General features: G+C 34.4%; 1 protein-coding gene and 1 long non-coding RNA gene across 9 annotated transcripts in view; one reads left to right on the top strand and one right to left on the bottom strand.

The window, feature by feature from the left end:
- ADGRG6 (adhesion G protein-coupled receptor G6) overlaps positions 1-21,950 on the top strand; it is a 111,022-nt gene that overhangs the window by 83,001 nt on the left and 6,071 nt on the right. For all 8 annotated transcript variants that reach the window (XM_068677239.1, XM_068677235.1, XM_068677240.1 and 5 more), the window contains 10 exons: positions 1,719-1,859; positions 4,520-4,636; positions 5,751-5,796; positions 6,724-6,830; positions 9,318-9,445; positions 10,825-11,093; positions 12,604-12,718; positions 13,784-14,067; positions 18,059-18,160; positions 20,467-20,619. In XM_068677239.1, coding sequence (XP_068533340.1) covers positions 1,719-1,859; positions 4,520-4,636; positions 5,751-5,796; positions 6,724-6,830; positions 9,318-9,445; positions 10,825-11,093; positions 12,604-12,718; positions 13,784-14,067; positions 18,059-18,160; positions 20,467-20,619 — 1,462 coding nt within the window. The remainder of the gene's footprint in view (positions 1-1,718; positions 1,860-4,519; positions 4,637-5,750; positions 5,797-6,723; positions 6,831-9,317; positions 9,446-10,824; positions 11,094-12,603; positions 12,719-13,783; positions 14,068-18,058; positions 18,161-20,466; positions 20,620-21,950) is intronic.
- The window catches only part of LOC137854167 (uncharacterized), a 52,079-nt gene continuing 48,446 nt past the window's right edge, over positions 18,318-21,950 (bottom strand). The window contains exons 5-6 of the long non-coding RNA XR_011094994.1: positions 21,768-21,910; positions 18,318-18,447 (exon numbers count right to left, since the gene is read on the bottom strand). This is a non-coding gene — a long non-coding RNA (uncharacterized lncRNA). The remainder of the gene's footprint in view (positions 18,448-21,767; positions 21,911-21,950) is intronic.

The following is a 21,950-nucleotide window of genomic DNA, read 5'->3' as shown; positions in this document are numbered from 1 at the left end:
GAATTGCTTGCTGATTTTAAATCTGCTTTTGTTTAGTTCTCATATTAATGAAGCTCAATAAGTGATTGTTCTTTGATTGTTATCAAAGGAACAATTCTCCTCTAGATTTCATTCTGTATTTATGGAAAGAGGGAAGGAAAAATTCTGAAATGAGGTTTGGGATGTTCGCACATATAATAAGAATTACCATCTGTGTCTTGAGGACATCCAGGAATTTTCTAGCCCTGGAATCATTTATTACAACACTGTCTAAAATAATCATAAAATCCAAATTCCATCAAATTATTTATAATGTTCCTATTGGAATATGAATTTGTTCTCAGACTTTTACATTTCCAGCAACTGATTGAGAACCCTTAGCATCTTAGCTGACTTTTCTATTAGTAAAGTCAGCAGCAGCTGTTGTCACAAATTATATTTTCCATGCATATCAGGAAAGACACTTGCTATCCTTGCTGTAGGGAGATTCCTTTGTGAAAGCCCAGTCTTTTCACCAGTGATGTGATGACCAGGCTCATCAGGGATCATTAAACTCTTCAAACTGTATGTCAGAGTGTTTCCAGATTTTCTTTCATAGATATCAAGCAAATGTATCCATGGCAATTTGGAAAGATTCTATTTTAGTCCCTTGTGTCTTTATGTTTCTTGCCAAAACTTTGGCTGAGTTAGCTTTTAGTGATTCATATTATTAAATCGTTCCTGTAATACATCCACACTTCTTCATAGAAGTCTCTTCCACTTCATTTGCAGACAGTACCTATTGGGACATCTTTATCACATGCGCACTTTCTGTTTAATGTGGCAGAATTATACCTTGAAAACCTTTTATTCAAGTGCTTTTAGCTTTGTTAGGAGATACTTATGAACTACTAGTTATTAATTTCCAGTGGTGCCTGTTCATCACAGTAAGTCGGTGAAAAATTTAAATTTAGAATTTAAATATATCAGTAGCCTATAACTTGTAACTTTCTCTTAGCTAATGTGAGAGGCATAAATAACAGTTGCCTCAGAAGAAGTAAGGAGTGTGAATTTCCTATCTTGCAGTAAAATTATTGAACACTTTTATAATATATTAGGTGGCTTACTCTTCTACCTTTGATGAATAGGGTGGCACACTTTGAGTTTGCCATGGTGTAAGTGTATGCAGTCAGAGAATTGCTTTGTGAAAGCTAATGAAATATGAGTTTGCATAGATGGAGAGATGTGACACTAATTACTTAAAAGTCTCCCTCTTTTAACAGAGAAACTAGAAAAGTTAATAAGAAAATTAATTCAGATGTTCAAATCAAGCCAAAAAAAAAGTACAACTCAAGAAAGAAGGATTCAGAGCATATTTGCCTTTTCTCAACATTGTTTGGTATAAGGGAATGTATTCTGACAGTTACTGAAAATTATTTATGTCTGCCATTATTGCCATATCAGTATTTCCAAATCATCTTTATAGCAGTGGAGGAGGGGTTTTTTTTGTTTGTTTTATTTACTAATTTTGTGCAGCAGAATATTAATCTCATACTGCGAGAGTAGAAAAAAAAATCCTAAGCCTTTTTTTTTTTTTTTGATTGAATTAGTTCTTGCATAAGTACGGGTAAAATTAATGTTAACAGTTCTAGTCCAATGGTTTAGATATTGTCAAGAAGGGTTTGAACCCAGCTTTTCACAGTAGATGGCTTACTTTTTGTTTGAATATGTTCTTTTCTTGTGCTGTTTTTATTTAACAGATAGACTTTGACAAGGACCAGACAAATGCCTTTGCTTCTGTTGTTCTGCCACCAAGTTTATTGAAGAATTTAAGTCAAGATGACTTTGAAATTATATCGAGGGCTCAATTTACTTTCTTCAATAAGAATGGCCTTTTTCAGGTAAACTTTAATGAGTTTGAAGTAGTTTCAGCTACGATGAGTCAAAGGCAGCTGGCAAATGTTTCCTGTAATGTAATTTCACAGCATTTCATGAGTTACAGGAATGAGCTGGTGATAGCAAATGTAGGCATTAGGGCATTAGGGATATCATAGTGACAAAATAGCCATAGCATCCACATTGAATTAGAGTGAGCAATTTGAGTGCACATTCTAGTCACATGTGAGATAAACATTTTTTAAAAGTAATCAACAGCAAGCTATATCCAAGCTGATTATAATCAGTGTAAAGTAGCAAAACCTTTTAAAGGGCACATCTTCCATAGCAATGCATTGATATAGGTGCTTGATGTTCAGTGGAGTTGGGTTCTTTTATATCAGCTGGGAATTTGGTGTGTAATACAGCTAAATATTCTTTCTTTCTCTTTTCATTGAAAGAATTTATTGACAGTCATGTCCAATGGCCTACTTATATTCAGTTTGAAACTCTGGGCTGCTGGTCACTGTCCAGAGAACATTTTTTTTTCTATACATACTGTTCTTTTCATGTGTTCTCATAAGCACGCCATTTTTTAATGTTACCCATATATATTTAAAGACAACCTGGTTATCCTGGTTATGGAATAAGGACAGCAATATTTGTGTCTGAAAACAGAAGGGATACAGGTGGATTTGCTATTTTTCTCCTTTGGGTCCCATCACATGGTAATTATAAATACTTCCTGCATGGTTAATGTAAAAAAAAAAAAAAAAAAAAAAAAAAAAAGAGGAAGAGTTTCACAGCTTGAAAAAAAAAAGTTCATTTATAGGGAAACACTGTTTCATAGTGAACTGTAGGCTAAGCCTCAGAAGGCTTCTGTTTGTTTTCCCATTAGTATTTTAAATGACCTTTGGCTCTTGTACATCCGGAGAACTCTGTAGTATTGTATTGTCTCTATATTATCATTTCTATTGGCAGTGTATCCAGATTCTTAAGATAATCGAGGTAAGAAAATACTCATGGCCCTCAGTTGCCTTCTAAAATACACCCTAAAGTATCTTTAACTATTTAAAATAGTATTCTTTTTAAGGCCACTTTTAAGAAAAACAGGATGAATATATTTAATAAAGAAACCGGCACAATATAGATACATGATTGTCATAATGGCATAAAATCATACAAAGTCAAAATGTGTCCAGGAAGGAAGGAAGAAAGGAAGATTACAACTAAAATTCCCTACAGTATTTTGTGTGGTTTTTAAATTGTTCATGTGTGATGTTCAATAAGATTAATTAAAATGTGTGAAAATCACATTTTAGTAAGTGTAAAAATAAAGTCAAAAAAAAAGACTAATGACAGTCTCAAAAAAAAAAAATATTGTCACGCTGTCTCAAACCCCATGACTTTATGCATTAGTATAAAATTATTCCACAAATATATTTATTCCAATTTCAATAGCATTCGACTGTTATTAGCGGTATTTTCTATAAACATTCACTGTAACAATGAAACATCATACTTTACAGCACTGGAGTTTTTTTGTGTGTGTGTTTTGTTTGTTTTTTTTTAGTTGCAACTGATAAAATGCTCTCAAGCTTTATGCTGTCATTCATTGAAATCTGATGGTTAAGCTATTCAGGGTGAGACTCATTTCACATATGGTAGGTGTGTTCAGAGTAGATACTTACACCTAAACTGTTGTCCATAAGCTGCCCTCAGTGCCAGTCAATGGAAAGGAATGGACACAGACAAGGTGTGACACAGCTCATCCTAGTGCAGGAGTAGGCACTGGTTCCCCAAACAAAAGAGAACAGTGCCATTTGCATCACCCCAAGTACTGCCTGACAGATGCGGCAATGAACCTATAACAGACTTACTGGACACGAGGGAGGATACCTTAAAGCCTCTAAAGTGAACACATACTTTTAGGCAACTGCAGCAGGTAGTGTACTAGAAGTCCTAACTTCCTTGTTTCCCATAAGGTCAACCAGGCTTCTAGCTATTCAGACTTTAATGGAAATTCTTCAAAGGAAAATTCTACTTGCAAAACACTTCCATTTTAATAAATCATCAGATTCCAATGAAAAGATCTCTTTTGGAAAATTCTCCACTTGATACTTTTTCACTGCAGGTTATAAATGGGATTGATATCATCAGTCTCCTGATGATAAAATAAGATCTTACAGTGTCTATCTAGCATTGCTTTGGATTTGTTTACTACTTCTTGGTCTTTCATTTTAAGATGGAGGATGACTTAGCAACTATATACAGAAAAGAGGTTATTCTCCTAAAACTTTACACCTAGTAAAAAGGATAGCAACAACAATAAGATAAGAAAGCTATTTCATTTTTTTAAGGGAAATACATGTATGTTAATCATTTCTGCCACATTGTTTGAGTTAGTGTCATCACACAAAAAGATCAAAAGGGGAAAGTATACCTTTTAACCTTTCTTTATAATAATGTCCAAATATATTTATGACTATAACGAAAATAGGAAAACTTCCATGAGGCAAATCCAGAATTTAGTTTTATAAACAAAATGTCCTTATATTATATGATTGAAATTGTAGAAATGCTGACAGTTTATTTATTCTGGCATGCTGCAAAAATAAAACTGTACTCTGGCTTTTATGTTATGTGCCTTGTAAGCATTTTTTATATTTTTCTGAATCTTTTAAAGGATGCAGAAACTCCTGCCAACTTGTCCAGTTTTGTTGTGGCATGCAGTATTGGAAACATAACTATTCGGGATCTTCAGGATTATGTGAAGATTACGATTAAGCATACCAAAACTCAAGTAAGAAGAGACTGATTATTCAGAGGAACAGGAGCGTAGATTATATATAGTAGAGGCTGTGCATACAGCTTCATTGCTTTGGGTGGATTTTGAGTATATATATTGAATGTAAACCCAAATGGAAATAAAATCTCTGACAAAAAGATAAGAAAGAAAAAAAGAAAAGTAAAAATAAATCACTTCTACATCCTCACACATTCCCAATCCATTAATGTTTTAGAATTTATCTGAAAGACTATTGGTTCTGCTATTCACAAGCAATTTATGCAAATAATTCTAGGTAAAACTATTTTTCACAACCAGTTTGTGACCATGTTCATGACCAGGGACACTACATTTTACACTGGAACTTTAAAAAGACTTAAATTCTTTGACCATAATGAAATTGTTTTTTTTAATAGTTCCCCAAGATTTTGTTGTTATATGGTTTCCTGCAAATGAAGAATGGGCAGAACCACATTTTAAAAAGATGACTAGAATTAATTTACATAAATAAGGTCAAAATACAACCTTTTGGTTCGTGATGTTTCAAACAGTTGTCAGTAGCTACTGCAAAAGAGACAATAGCACTAGAGAAATTAAGAAAGAAGAAGTTGGTATGCAATACCTAAGAAGGTTGTTCATGTAATGAGAACCTGGTTCATAATTTTCACATAACTTCACCTTACATTTCATTATAATGATTATTTAAATGTGAGGCACAACAACCTCCACTTAGATTCAGCAGGCTTTTGCAGAGTTACGAGGCCATTTACATTAAGGATTCACTGAGAACTCATGAGGAAGTAAACAGTTAAAAATATTTAAGGTCTGTAAAGACATCATACTCATGGATAACTTTAGTGAGACAATAAAACTTCTCATTCTGAGGATGTGGAAAAGGAAGAGTGAAGATGAGCAGTGCTCTGTGATTTATAATTACGGTAAATGTCTTCCTAAGGAGAATAAGGTCTGGTTTAACACTAGACAAAATTTCAACACTCCAAAATAATGTTTTTTCTACTGCTCATCAAATGAAAAGATATGTAGTAAAACATCTGCTGAAAATGCATACATGTTGATGAGATTTATATCTGAAGAGGTATAAAAGGTTTACTTTTGCATGTGTTCTTAGGAAGATCCTAAGCCTACCTGTGTCTTCTGGGATATGAATAAAAATGGTAAGTTTAAATATACTGTCATTTCTTTTACATTGGGAAAAAAGGTGTCAAAGTTGTATAATCAGTCTCAGTCTTGACCTTTTTTGATTCTCTATTAGTCTTTGCAGAGTTAGATAAATCTTTAAACTGTATAATTTCTTCTGTTTAGTAAGGTCACTAGTAACAGAAGATGTTAAATACTCTTACTAAAATATTTTAATGTAAATTTGGTTAATATTTTAAATCTGTATTTATTAATTAATACATGTAATTATATAAAAATATATATATACATTATAAATGTGATATGAATACTAATATTTAATATATTATATATTAATATATATACATAATATATATTATATGTATTTATATATTATATATAGTATTTATTTATATATTAAAAAATGTAATTTAAAAAACTGTATATATTTTTATAAAGATGGAGGTAAAGATAAAGATAAAGATTCTCTCTATCCATGCTGACTTGCATTACATATTGCAGAGAGCAACAACCCTCTGTTCCTAGGCCTCTGCTTTCTTGTGCCTGGGGATATGTGAATAGGAGGGCAGTATGTGCAGACATCACTTCATGGTGTTAAAAGGGAGTAAAACCATAGTATTATTGGGTAAAACTAAGGTGTGTTTTAATGCATGATACACATAGGCCTTATTCATCCACCAATAACCAAAAATCTCCCTACCTTTATTATAAATCTCCAACTATTGCTTCTGCTCAGTAGGCCATTATTGAGACACGTCTGGTGAAATTCTCTAAAAAACTATGAAATCTAACAGTTTCTTCTTTACTGACTTCTTAATATTCAGTGATATTATATATTTATTATATATGCATTTCTGCGTTTGCACAAGATGAAGCAAGGAATCCAATGAAAGAAGAATACAAGTTTGTTGGAAAGCATGGTTTCTCTTGTTTCCTTTCCATAGGTGGCAATGGTGGCTGGAACCCTACGGGTTGCAAAGTGGAAGCAGAATCCAATGAAAATGAGACAGTTTGCTTGTGTAACCACCTCACACACTTTGGGGTCCTAATGGTAAGCAAACTCTCATTGTTCACTAAGTTATCTTTCCTAGGAACTGCAATGTAGTATTTCTCTTGGGCCAAGACAACTTTCTTGATTCATGTTTTATATGTTATTCCTTTTGCAAATGATTTTAACCTTAAAACATTTTCTCTGTTATTGATCATTATTATCATATAGTTGTTGTTGTTGTTGTTGTTTTATAACAAAGTACCTAATGATAAGTATTCAAGGATAAGGTAATCAATAAAGAAAATGAAAGAAGTGGACAATTATTATAAAATTAAAAAAAAAAAAAAAAAAAAAAAGCGCCCATAAAAAGAGTTGGCTCAGACTTCAGAGTGATACCAAAATGCAAATAATATATTAAAAAATCCAACTTCAAAGCCAGGACATAGGTGAAAAACAAGGCCAGAATAAGGGATGGTAACACCAAGGCCCATTACTAACCCCTTCACTAGAGAAGTTAAAAAGTCGGTGAATATTTACGGGGGAGAGGGGAAGTAAGAGAAAAGAATTTTTTAGATAACAAGTTTAGACATTGTTTCAGAACAAAAAGTAGAGCATTGTATTTTCAGGAAATATCCTGCAGTCAGCAAAATTGTTAATGACAATGAAAAGACAAGAGCACAGTAATTCCCCTTCATCCCCTTCATTCAAGGGGCTAAATTGCACCTTGGAAATTTTGCTTGCAAATCCGACAAGATTTATATCATTTTGATGTCAAAAAATAAAAAGTAATAACTTCTTTTGCAATCTGTAAAACCGTATTTGCTATTCACTTTTAAATGGCTGGTAGAGCTTAGCATATCAAGATGGACAAAGGTACCTTCAGCCTCAGCAGTATGACTCCTCTAGTATTCAGGTGTCTCCAGCAATTTTCCTGCGTGATGTGTTTTTGAAAGAAAAAAATCTCAACATGAAAAAGATGGATTATTGCAATCTGACCTTAAAATTTGGTGATTTTTTAAACTTCAAAAGTAGGCTGAAATTTCTTTTGGTGAGAAATTAATATTCTTTGCCCTGTAAATAAAGCCTGCAGGAAAGATGTTGGCTTCTTATCAGAGTTATACCCCTAATTATTTTTATTATTTTTTTGATTTACCTTTTTGCAGTAGCACATAGGAATTAACTGCACAAGGAAGCTACAGACATTGATTTTACAGCTTTGGCCTTCCAGAGCTTTCCTAACAGAATTGCTCTCTTCACATCATGTTCAGATGTCAATGTGAAATAGTCATAAGCTTTTTGTCTTTTTGCAAGCTAAATTGCAGTCTTGTTTCACTTTTCATCCTTGAATGGGGGAGAAAAAAAAAAAAAAGGCTTTCTTTAGGATATACTCAATGAGTCCCTTCTCCTCCCTGAATGCTTTTGTGGCTTTAGGAAATAAGGCAGAAGTTCTTTGAATTTGGGCTGTGTTCCAATAGATTTTGTACACATTTTTGACTGTTTTAATTGCTTTTCCATTTCAATAATCTTTTCTGACTTTCACTTAGATATTAAATTGCTTTCAGATAACACTCTCTTTATATATATAAGGTTGGGACAGGGTGTAAAAAACTGCATACAGCTCCTTTATTTTTCTATGAAGAATGGCATGTTTTGTAGTCTTTTGTTGGTATCTTTTTGCTAGATGATTTTGCTTGGGATAATAGTTACACTGACTGTAGAATAGACACCATTATATGCTAGTATTTGCTCACATTTACTCCACGGTGATATAGATCCAAACATTCTCATTATTTCTTTTCCTTAAAGAAGGAAATAACACTGACATTTATTCTCAGACAATACTAAATTACATTTGGACAGAAAACTGGAAAAAAAATCCTCCAGATGTTCCTGCTTCATTTCCAGTTTGTTTGTTTGTTTTTTTGGCTGTTTTTTGTTGTTGTTGTTGTTTTGAAATGTTGTCTTTGTCACTACTTTTCTGACCAACATTTATAATTGTAGTTTGCATGTCAAAACAGACTATAAAACTGAAGAGCAATATCTTGTCCTTGCTTTCACCCATAGATGATTAGCTGCATTAACTAATGAAATTTTAATTGCAAGAAGTGATGTCAGAAACTCCCCGGAATTCTGTATATTTCATTATGAATATTTTTAAATTACATTTTTAATACACATTCAACATAAATATCTTCTTTAAAATAGGTGTCTATAAGCAACTGAACTAAAAAGTTTGAAGAGGGAATTTTTTTCCACAGGAGTTCATTTGAATTCCTAGTACTGAATTATAAGGATCAGCATCAGGCTCTGTCTATCTGCTTAACCCAGCAGTTATAATACTCACAGCACAATGTTTTCAAGAGCTATGGGAAGGAAGTAAGAGGTGTAACAACTATAAACTTGATAAACATGAACCCTAATGTCAGGGTTATAGTGTTATTGCCAGTGTTTTTGAGTTTTATTTGTCTAATAACCAACCAAAAATGTTGTGCTCATGAAAAAAAGGAGTTTACTGTAACTGTTACATCTTCCTCCTGTCTCACATAGGACCTTCAGCGAACCACTACAGAAACAGACCCACGGAATAACAAGATCCTCACTTTCATCACTTACATAGGCTGTGGGATATCTGCTATATTTTCAGCTGCAACTCTTCTGACATATATTGCATTTGAGTAAGTATTGATTCTGTCAGAAAAAGTCACAAAGGAAGTACCTCTCTGTGATGAACAACATGGTTGGTGTGTTTTATTTGCCTTGGAAGGGAAATATATGTTTTAAAAAAAATACACTACATAATCCTGGGCATAATGGTATAAGTAGAAACTTTTTTTTCAAGGGACATTTAGACTCTCTCCTCCTGTTTCTAATATGTTGTGCTGCTGAGACCAGGCAACAAGGCTAATATATCCCAAAATTTTCTCTTTGGTGTGTACGACATCCTACAGTATCAGATATGTGTTATAAAATCCACAGCCAGGTTTTTTGTAAGAACAAAACCAAACCAAACCTGCTTGTGCAAGCATAGTAGGTCTGAATAAAAAAGAAAAATTTATGATTTGAAAAATTACATTCTGAAGCCCTTCAGAAGGAAATGGAGAAGAGAAAGAAAATGAAGCTAATTTGTGAAGTTTTACAACAATTTCAGCAAGGGACTCAAAGGAATTAAAAAGTTTTGGAATGATACAGTTCTGTGAACAGAGAAAAGAATCACATCAACACAGAGGAACAATTCTGTCTGGAGTAGGCCAAAACAGAGTAGCTGCTAAGGAAGGATATTTTCCCAGGGGGGGAGAAAAGGGAGGCTTCTGAGATCTTCAAAAATAGTTCTAGGTATCTCTAATTATTGCATTCCTGTTGCATTACCTATGGTATAATATTTTGGTCCAAGATGGCAGAAGTTGCCCCTCAGTTCATAGATTTCAATGTGTATCAATTAAAAAATAAAATTAAGTTGATCTTCAGTCTTCCTGAGAGAGAGAGAGAGACAGAGAGAGAGAGAGAGAGAGAGAGGAAGGAAGGAAGGAAGGAAGGAAGGAAGGAAGGAAGGAAGGAAGGAAGGAAGGAAGGAAGGAAGGAAGGAAGGAAGGAAGGAAGGAAGGAAGGACGGACTGAACAATATCTTCTGAAAACTAACCAAAGATTAGTATGTAAATTGATCAAACATAATCTTCTGGACAGTTATATTTCTAAAAAAAGAAAGATCTTTTTTAAGTCTCTTAAGTTCTTGTTTAAGGTACAAACTGCATTGTATTATATTTAATTTGAAAGTTTAATAATAATAAATAATAAATCAATTGCTAAAATATTGTGGCAGTAAAGTAGTTCATTAAGAAGCCAAACAAGCAATGGCTTTCCCCTAGAACATACAGCAGAAGGCTTCAGCAATATCACAGAGAAGGACATGTCTCTATGCCTTATTACCACAATAGCTTATGGCTAAGAGGAGATAACTATACTTTTATTTATTTTGTAAACTGATAAACCTAACTGCTGTAAGCAACTTGGGTAACTGAAACCAATTAATCATAAACATCTGTATTTCTCTCACTAGGAAGCTGCGAAGAGATTATCCCTCCAAAATTCTGATGAATTTGAGCACAGCTCTGCTCTTTCTCAACTTGATCTTCTTGCTTGATGGTTGGATTGCATCGTTCGACATAGATGGCCTCTGCATAGCTGTTGCTGTACTTTTGCACTTTTTTCTTCTGGCCACCTTTACATGGATGGGACTAGAAGCGGTTCATATGTACATTGCTCTAGTTAAAGTGTTTAACACCTATATACGGCGTTATATACTGAAGTTTTGCATCATTGGCTGGGGTGAGTTCAGTACACACAGTTTTTACATAGTGTGTTATTTGAAATGACGGTATATAAAAGACCATTATCACAGATGCAAAGCAGAATCAAAATCAGCATAGTTTCTTCCCCTGCCTCTCCCTCCCCACCAAGGTGCTGGCATAGAGGCAGTGCTCTGTGTCACTAAGACCAGAGTTCCTGTGCAAACACACCAGAACTACCAATCTCTGCCTGAGAAGGAGCAGCAGACTGGATACGCTGTTTTTTCCAGAGAGGCCAACATGTTGCAGACATATAAGAGATGGAGAACCATGGCACACAATGAATTGAGAAACCCTTGCAGTTACTACAAAGCCTATGGGGATCTTTGCATTGACTTTCTAAAAGCTCTAATCTGATGCTGAAATTCCTTGCTGAAAAATACAAACCCTATGGTGGAATCAGAAATTTCCTATGCTTCAGCAGTGTTTAAACCACAGAGAGATCCTGCCTGCCCTGTATAGTGTACAATATAGGACTGAATTGGAAAATGTAATGCTGAAAAACAACTGTGAGGTTCAAGCAGCACGGCTTTTATTCTTCCTTTTTTTTTTTTAATATCAGGAATCTGTGCCTTCTTCCTGAATGCACATATTGTGTTTGAAATAATACAATACAATACAAAACCATTAACCTCATGCCTAGAGCACTGACCTCAGTCCAGCTGATAATTGATGTCTTTCCATTGGCAACTAGCATCCTTTTTGGCAACCTCAGAAGCAGACAAGGACTGAGTGGTAGGAAAAGCAAATTAACCTCTTCCCCTTTGAAACTGTTTTGTCATTGCAGGGATAAGGCATGTAAAATGAGGCATGTCAGGAAATGTGCATTTGTTGTGAGCTGAACCTCTCTGCACATAGTCCTCATCCACCTAGTTGTCTGTTAGTTTCACTAAATATTCCCTATACTATATTAATAAAAAATGTACAGTTTACTTCATTTTTTGGACACATTTAAGTAAAGGGTATATATTGTTTTAGAAAAAAAAGAAGACATTTACAGCTGAAAGAAGCAGAGGAGAAATGAAGATCATTTTTCTTGGTTTCCCAGTCTAATTAAATGACATCAGCATCTCTGGAAAAAAATCCCTCCAAAAACAAACCCTAATTCCATCCCTTCACTATATCTCATTTTTAGTAGTTTGTTAGTCTTTTTCTCCCTTTATTATGAGAACTTTATTATTGTTCAAGTGCTTTGAGAGAATTATCACATACTTATCACATACTAAAATAACATTTCCTAACTTAAAGAACATTATGAGGCTAATTCATTAATGGTTATTAAGTACTTTGAAAGCTTTAATTATGGGTACAGTTTGAAAAAAAAAATATTTATTTTCCTCTATTTCTCTGTGCAGTTTTATGACCTAGAACTACATCAGTATACTCTATACTATAGCAATAGTGATGGAAACATCCATAATTCTGCTTTGCATGGTGATTTTGAAAGTTTAAAGGATTTGAAAGCTAACTACAATTATCTCATGTTACAGGTTTGCCAGCTCTAGTGATAGCAATTATTTTATCAAGCACAAATACTAATGCAAGTCAGATTTATGGCAAACAATTGTATGGCAAAGATGCTAGCGGGCAACTAGGAGACAACTTGTGAGTACTTTTAATCTCTTAAAATTTAGCATTTACAATCTAAAAAAAAAAACAACCACCACCAACAGCAACAAAAAAGCATTGGTCAGATTACTTTGGAAAGTCATAGGTGGATAAAACAAGGAAAGTGGACAAAATTGTCTTCTAAATTATTTGAATCTGAAGGAAAAGAAGAACATAAGAAAAATTGGAGAGAAATCTACATTACCTAGTGTGAGGTGCAAAAACACTTCTGACAAAAGAGTAATTATAAATTTTGTTTCACAAAAATTAAAATACCTGTTTTGGTTTATTTAAAATGAAAGCTGCATATTCTAGTCATGAGCAAGAAAGAAGTAAAATAAAAATAGTCTCCTTTGTAAATAAAGTAGGCCTTTGTCAATGTAGGTCATTAGCTTCCTACGTTTTTTTCTCAATGTCCCAAAATAAACTCCAAATACCAACATTTTTATATGACTGTTACCACATTTTCTGTTCCTTGACTGGCAAAGCTTTGTCATGATAAATAAAATATCATTCTGGGTTTTTATTAAGGTATAATGGTAATCATTGTAGCTATTTGATGACAGAGGTATAAGCTAGATCTCTCAAAAGACTGACTATCAAATGGCCATCTCAAAGGACTACCCATACTGCTTCTTCTTTAGAGCCACGAGTTCTCCTTTTGCTGAAGTGGCAGAAACTTTTGGCACTGAAGATCCAAGCTTGAGTATTCTGTTATTAAAGCATGCTATGCTTCACACTGATAAAGGTGGTGAAGCTACTTGCACTGAGTTGCATGATGAGATTGCAATTCCCATTGCTTGTATCTGTGATCAGATTTTCTTTTTAGTTAGTTTTACCTAAAATGAAGTGCAACACTCAGATTTCTGACAAGATGCTAGTATGTGCTATTGTGTATTAAGATGCCACTGAACGTCATCCTATTTAAAAACAGAAAATGGACAAAGGCTTCACTTGAAATTTTACCACAGGCTACTTTTCCTTGCAGTCACATAAATAATTGGAGCATATTTTGCATTACCTAAAATGGTCATAGTTTCCTTTTTTTTTTTTTTTTATCAGCTGCTGGATCAAGAATGAAGTTGTCTTTTATGTGACTTGTGCTGGATACTTTGGAATCATGTTTCTCTTAAATGTTGCCATGTTTGTGGTGGTGATGGTGCAAATCTGTGGGAGGAATGGGAAAAGAACTAATAGGACTCTAAAGGAAGAGATCCTGAGGAACCTCCGTAGCGTGGTCAGCCTGACTTTCCTCTTGGGCATGACATGGGGCTTTGCTTTTTTTGCTTGGGGTCCCTTAACTTTGCCCTTCCAGTACCTCTTCTCAATTTTCAACTCATTGCAAGGTAAGCTGAATTTCTTTTCTGTGAACAAAAAATATCTGAGTTGTTACTCTTCTGGGAGATCTTAGGTCTGACTAGAGAACTGTGATCCAAGTTCTCTGGATCTTTCCCTGATACTAAAACATCATTAGTTTTACATTCTGTGGAATAAATTTACATGGGTTGAAGGTCTTTGTTAAATCAATTAACATTTCAAGGCCTTTTTAATGAAATGCACTGTATTAAAAATAGTGCTGTTCCTAGCTAACAGTCTGCAGTGATCCCTGCTGATAGATGCAGTATGACCTTCAACATTTCCTTTTACTGATTATAACAAATATAGGAAGCCTCTTTCTTTAATTTATTCCTGTAGGGAATTTGTAAAGCTCATAATTATTTTATTAAGAAATTGAATGCTCATAAAACAAAATCCAGTCCTGTTTCCAGGTGGAAAGAGAGCTCAGAGATAAGTGATATTCTTTGATTCTTTAATTAAAATAGAGTAACTATTGTAGGTAGCTTCCTTTTGTTTTCTTTTCTGAAAGTTTGAATATTTTACTTTTTCTACACAGTTTGTCCTTCTGAAAAATGCTATAAATTGTAATCTAATCATTATAAATTACAGAATAATATAGATGTCGTTTAAAAGAATTTTGGCTTGGAGCTGATTTGCATATGTACCAAATGACATAAGGATCTCCACCCCTGTGTGTATCACCAATAAAGAACAACTAAAAATAAGAAAAAAATGAGAAGGTCATTGGAGGAGTATGTATTATACCACATACATACTGAGATTAAAATAATAATAATAATGCACAGAAACAAACAAAAAACAACATACCAGAACTAAACACAAGGATGTCATTGGGGGAGTGTGTGTTTTTCCACACAAATATTGAGATAAAATAATAAATAAATTCCTAGGGTCAGCAAAATATCTGCCCCTAATGGAAAAATTACTTAATATAAAACTGTGTGGATTTTATCTGTTACAGTTGAGACATATTTACTGAGCTAAAAGATTTATTGAGCTTTCGTGGAAAGAGAATAATGTTGTGGTTTTTGGCTTGGTTCAGTTTCAACCTGAAATGTTAGTCAAAATGGCAAAATAATGTTTGTATGTGGTGTTCTTACTAAAGGCTTTTTTTCCAATGAGCAGACTCTGATTCTCCCTTAGGAGCAAAATGAAGTATTTGCTGTAATGTGTCCGTGTTAGAAATTTAGAAGGGCCTAGAGAGATTAAATTATGGGAAGAACATGAAAATATTCACATTCTGAAAAGCATGCCAAGGATCAAATTCACCAAGTTTTCTTTAAGCAGAATTTCCAGCACAATCAATTAAGCTTGTATGTGCAGAGTGCACACAAGGTTGACCACCACTGCTTAATTCTCTGTGGGGTGATAGAACTGTTCAATGGAAAATGAGTATTTGGAAGACAGTTAAGTCAGAAGATGAAACCAAAAACTCTGAGGAGTAAATGCAGGAAGAAGATGAATGATGATCTTCTCATGGGTTGTGGTAGCAAAGATGGCATGATAGTATATGTTCAGGCAGGTCATATCAAGCACAGGAAGATAACAATCCTGGAAAAATGCATATTGCTGTGTCAGAAAGAGATGGGCAAAGCTAAAGGAACAAGGAAAAGGACATTTTAAATCACCTATATCTGGTGTAGCACGGACCTGGCAGTAACAAGATGAAATAGTGCAAGGGAAAACGAAGAGTTTGCTTCAGGTAGCATTTTCTATCAGCAGAAAGGTATTAGCACTGGTATTACCATGAGTTTAGTTACTGACCTCTCCATAAACTTGTCTGTTTTCTCTCTTGAGTTTGTGAAAGCTGCACTGTTGTTTTAAGCTACACCAGCAGCCTCTGTAAACCTATTTTTCTACACACTGGCAATGAAAAAAGTAAATTGAAGCAACTACTGGTATTACTATACTTTGCTATTGCATCTACAAAGGAAATGATTTTTTCTCTTTGACACTCAGAGTAAAAAATCTGGGAACATTTCTTTTTTGGCTGTTCATTTCATATATATGCCTGGGCAAGCCAAATACTTTCAAGTCAGAGCCAAGCTAGAGCCAAGCCTAGGGTCTGATTTGGATATGGGAAACAAAACCAAAGTTGTGTTACTAAAGCACATTGTGAACTTAATGAATAATGAAATACAGAGGGAAAAAAAAAAAAAAAAAAAAAAAAAAAAAAAAAAACAGAAACCAAGCCCAGACAGGGCAAAGACAAAGTATTTAATGCTATGCATTCATTTTGTAATACATTAGACATAGACATTTTCTTTTTTAACCATTCAAAATGTTCCAAACATTCACCTCAATTTAATTAAGTATCAATTTAGTAAGTTTGTAGAAGCACAGAAGTCCTAGGAGGTATTTAGAGCACAAACAATTGCATACCTCTCAGTAAGTAAAAGCCGCTACTGATTGCACTGGAATTACTCTGTGTTAAAAGTGAAGCACAAACTGAACTACTTTACTAAGTGCAAACACAGTAACCAGAATTGAACAGAGCTTGCATATGGTATGCATTAAGGTATGTTTGCCTTCCTTAAATTGTGCTTCTTTTTCTCTTTTTTTTGTTCCCATCAGCTGTTGGGAAAAAAAAAAAAAAAAAAAGTGTTTCATTACACAACCTTTACACAACCTTCACACAACCTTCTAAAGTTAATGAAGTTAACTGTTTTGTTTCTCTGACCTCACTGAGACTACTGATAGTCTCAGCCTGGATTGAGGGCCATAAGCAAATACAAGTCCCATTCATGGGACATGACTTGCATAATGTAAAATTGTACCTCAGCGCTTTGGAGAAGAGAGGATAATTTTATGCTCTAAATCAATTTTTCCAAGCTATACCCTGCCATTGCATTCTACCAGTTGAAACATAGTAGGCATTGGCGTATGGAACTATTCATGATCATCTTGTACAGTCTTAGAGGACGTCACTTAACCACATTTGCCCACATTATGTAATATTTATTCATGTTTAAGATATAATCATGAGGGATTTGGTGGTAACATTTGCCATCAGGTGTTCAGCCTTGGGTTGGCTGTCTCCCAGGGAATAAGAGTAGAACAAGAATAGGCCAGGCCCGGGAAGGACGGAAGATTCCACAGCTGGTGCCTGCCTGGGAAGTGCCAAGAACACATGAAATGTCCAGCTGCTATATTTATCTCCAAAGTATCTCTGTAGGATGATGAAATTGTACCGTACACCCCACCAAAGCCTTTGTTATCAGATATTAGATGCCCATCTTCTGTACTGAAAATAGGGGTTATACGATTGCATAAAGAAAGTGAAATCTACAAAAACATTCTTAAACGTTTTATTGTAATTACATGCACAAACAAGGCGATTTTCTTTGAAGAAAAGAAGTATTTGGACACCTAGTTAGTACTTATGGGCATATTTTTACCATTTTCAAGTATACCATAATCATTTCAAGTTCGTGCATGTGATGATCATAAATCCAAGTGTTTTTTGTTTGTTTGTTTGTTTGTTTGGCATCCTTTAGTGTCAATTTCAAATCTTCAGGTTTTGAAAGAACATAGCCTATAAATCTGTGGGTATAGGACAGGAGATAAAATATCTTCCAGCTAACAAAATATTGTCTGTGCTTACCCTGCAGTCTAGCTGCAATGTCCTATTGGGTGCAATGTCCTATTGGGTCCATTTGGTTCAAAATCAAAACCTTTTAATGATTTCCATCTAAGCTAAAAAAGTAGAATAACCACACTGAGCTGGAGGTGAAGCAGCAATGTCAATAAAAGGGCTCTCTTCTCTCTCTTCTGATATCCCAGACATATGTACAGCAGATACAGGATGGGAAAACTATAATTAATTTTCTTATCTTTTAAATGAGGCATATGGGTAGATGACAAGAGGAAAACTTAGACATGATTTTTCGTTGCTTGTACTTCATAGTCTTTTGTTACCAGACTTTAGTCAATCTGTTTATATATTTAAAATACATGTTTTATTTGCTTTTGTCATAGGTTTATTTATATTTGTATTCCATTGTGCCATGAAAGAAAATGTGCAGAAACAATGGAGGAGACATCTCTGTTGTGGCAGATTTCGACTGGCAGACAATTCAGGTAAAAACAAGTCACAGCTCCCCTCCTTATTTGCCGCAATAGGCTGGAAAGTCCAGGTAGATCAGCCTGCTACACTATTTTTAATGTAATAAAATATAAGCAAGAGATGTGGAAAAATTGATTAATCATAGGCTATCACTTCACTTTAGCAATAGCAATTGCCAAGGGAATTTTCAGATATCACTTCATAAAAAGTCTCATATCTTCTCTCAGTTTTCTCCTGAAGGCAGCTGGTAAATTTTGTAGTGGTTTGGTGACACACATGGTTTTGGAAGGCCATTTGGAGCCTTAAAAATAAATAAATAAATAGATAAATATCTGTCATTCAAAAGCCAATCTTATGCTCTTTCTTCTGCTGACTAAATTATGTTGACTAAATTCTTCACTATTAGGTTAATGTAGGATTGATTCTTAAAAAGCAGGAATACCCTGAGGTCTTTTGCCTTAGTCTTCCTTTAGCAGAAGCCTGATTAGGTTCCAGAAGTGATGTTCATCTTTATCTGTATGGCTGTAGAGTACTTCTACAATTGATTTGGACACCTCAGAGTGGGTCACTGTATATAGTCTCCTCTACCTTTGGCCATCTCAGATGGCATTAGACTCCTGTGTTTAAGCAACTTGATTGTGCTTTGCTATATATATATTGGTTCTGGATCATGTAATTCTTGTTTGTATGATTCCTGCACAATGGCTGGGGTTCATCTCCACAGATGATGTAAAGTGGCATAAGCTCCTTGCTTACTGAGGTAAAACAGCCTATCCTGGATTATAGCTGTGCTCCAAATGCTTTTGTGTCCTTTCTGTCTTGGCATCCAGGGATTGCTTCAAGGTTGTAAGCAACTGCTTTGCAATCAAGAACTTTGCTTTGTCTTGTTCTGTTTTGCTTAGGGGATTTATTCTCATTGTAAGCTATGAAATATTTATGCTTTCACTTTACAGTGAGAAAATCTGACTCATGATTTCAGAGTTAAAACAAATTAGGAAAAACATATTCATCCTGAATGGGCATCCAAATTATTTCATACGTTCAGTTTCCATGTGGCTCATGCTCTAACTCCTGAACTGGAAAACACAGATGAATCAAATTATTTCCATAATTTATGTTGCTGTTGGGCAGCCTGTGGGAATGACAGAAACAAAAACTTAAAGGATTCAAATGTGTCGGTGATATATTTAATGTGGTGTCATTACAGCAGCAAGTGTTAACCAACCCCTCACCTGGTTTTATTCTCTGTGAACCTGACACAGTCTGCAGGCAGAACAGTGAAGTATAAGCCAAATGTAATATTGCATATTTATCTGATTGAAGTGAACTTTAGGGCATGTTATGATCAAGCAAAGCAAGAAACAAACCAAAGCCTTGCAACGCTGTCATATCTAGATCAGAACAACAGTAATCTATAGCAATGATTTAGGGTAAAATCTTTGTCTTGATTTAAGACAAGGCTAAAGCAGCATATCTTTGGTTGGGATGTCTCATCCATTTTGTGTTTTTCACTGTAATACAGTGAATTTGAATGGTAACAGCAGTAAGACCACTGTGTGAAACTAACTGTGCCTACCCACAAGTATATGATACAATAGTTAAATAGATTTATTCTGCACGATACTGGTATTGGTAAACATGTGATGAGATTTTCAATGTCAGTTTTCCTCAGTAAGTTTATTGGTCTTAATTATTTAATTCAGTTTTAGAAGTTATTCCAATATAAAAGCCTATTGTATTAATGGTTCTGACAAAATTATTCAAATATGAACTACTGAATAACCTTTATCATTCATTGTTATTAATAGTGCAACAAAATGCTAAACAACAAGTGAAAATCTGCCTGTATGTGTTATCTACATCAGTAGATCAAATCCTCAAATGAACAGATTTTGTAAATGCTTCTGTTCCTAATTTTTCCTATTGGAAATCCCTTTGGATTTCTTTGTTCAGGTGATGAACCTTTGGCATCCTTATGCTGCTACATATCTTCACTGCTCTTATGCTTCCTGGAAATATGAGTCTTACTTACAGTTCTGCCATCCAACAAAATGCTTGTTGGAGTGTTAAAAGCAGGGCTGCCAATTTTAACTACTGATCATAGATAGTAACTGGAGTAAACAGCCAAGTTAATCAGGTTGTAATATTTAGTTTATTTCTTAAGAACCAAAGAAGTTGACAGAAAAAGGATAGGCCATTTGTGGTAAGCAGCATCAAGGAACACATCTGATACTTGAAATGTTCATAACTGAATAAATTAGGTCCTTAGTACAATTGCCAATAGTAATTTTTTATGTGATTTTTTTTCAATCTTTTTTAGATTGGAGCAAGACAGCAACCAATATTATAAAGAAGAGTTCTGATAATCTTGGGAAATCCCTATCCTCTAGTTCCATTGGCTCCAATTCAACCTACTTAACATCCAAATCAAAATCTACAACAAACACTTATTGCAAACGAAGCAGCCATACAGGTGAGTTCTTGTACTGTAACCCAGTACATCTGTGAATATGTACTTTTGTGTTAAGGTACACTATACACTTCTACCCAAAGGCTAAGTGGGGAAAAAAATAAAATCAAAAAAATAAAAAAAAAATATAGGTACAGGGTTTTTAATATATATGTCACTGTTTAATAATCTTAACCTAATATCCAATGTATAGTTCTGATCTGGGTATGTTCCCATACAAAACAACTAGGTGTGATGAAAGTTTTTTCAATAGCACTTTCACCTTTTCAAATAAAAGAAGGTAAGTTTTATTTTCCCTTTGTAAACAGATAGTGACCAAAGCACGGAGCGATGATATTTGTTGCCCAAGGTAACGTGCAAGCTAGCAGCAGAGTTGGAAATAGGAATCATAGGAATTGGTCTTCCAAATCTAAGTCCTCACAGTTGATTCACTCAGCAAAACTGCTTCCATTTCACTCTAACACATTTATGGGTAGAGAGACAAACAGGAATTGCTTGGAAATTGATACTGTGGTCCCAGTGTATGTATTGTTTTTTTCCTTCTTCAAATAGTATTCTGTATTTACTGTGTATCTATTTAGATCTTAGTGGTGTATGTAATAAAAGACATCATCAGTATTCCACTCATGCTGTAAAAATGTGCTTATTTTAAGAACAGTTAAAACAAATTCGAAAAGAGAGGAGATGGAACATTTTGCAAAACTCTTTGCTTATGTATCAGTTAATATTTCAGAAAGCCACTTAAATAGCTTATGAAGTATTGTTCAGATTTTTTTGTTAGTGAGTTTTTGTTAACTCATGTTTTCATATCGTATAAACATTAATATAAACATCTCATAACATTATCACAGAATCTTCTAAATTATAGCAGGAATAAAATCTACATACATATTTAACCCAAAGAAATGGTTTTCCTTGTTTTAAAATACTTGTTGGAAGCTCTCCTTTGAATATGAATTTTATGAATTTACTGGAAGGCCCCAAAGTCTCATTTCTCATGTTGCAGTCCTGTTTCTTCTTGTGTAGGATACTTTCCAGGAAATACCTTCCTACTTTTATTGATGGTCATTTCCTGTTCCATTTAGGCAAACAACATTTTTTCTCTAGAATTCCCTACTATTAATTTAGTAGCAGCAGGTCACATTCCTTACCTTGGCCATTCCTGTAGATCTGTCTGGTATTACTGTGGAGGTGAGCATCATGCTCTTGCCACTGTAGAGCATTCACAGTTCTACCAACAGAGTTCTTTCCCATTGGTATTCATGGCAGGTCAATCTGGCCTTTGGCATTATGGCTAAAGATAAAAATATGCTTAAATGTTTTTATTGGACTCA

Source organism: Anas acuta, chromosome 3 (assembly GCF_963932015.1).
Source record: "Anas acuta chromosome 3, bAnaAcu1.1, whole genome shotgun sequence".
In the NCBI taxonomy this organism is placed as follows: Eukaryota; Metazoa; Chordata; class Aves; order Anseriformes; family Anatidae; genus Anas; species Anas acuta.
The sequence above is the reverse complement of the archived record's forward strand: the minus strand, read 5'-3'. Positions and strand labels throughout refer to the sequence as shown.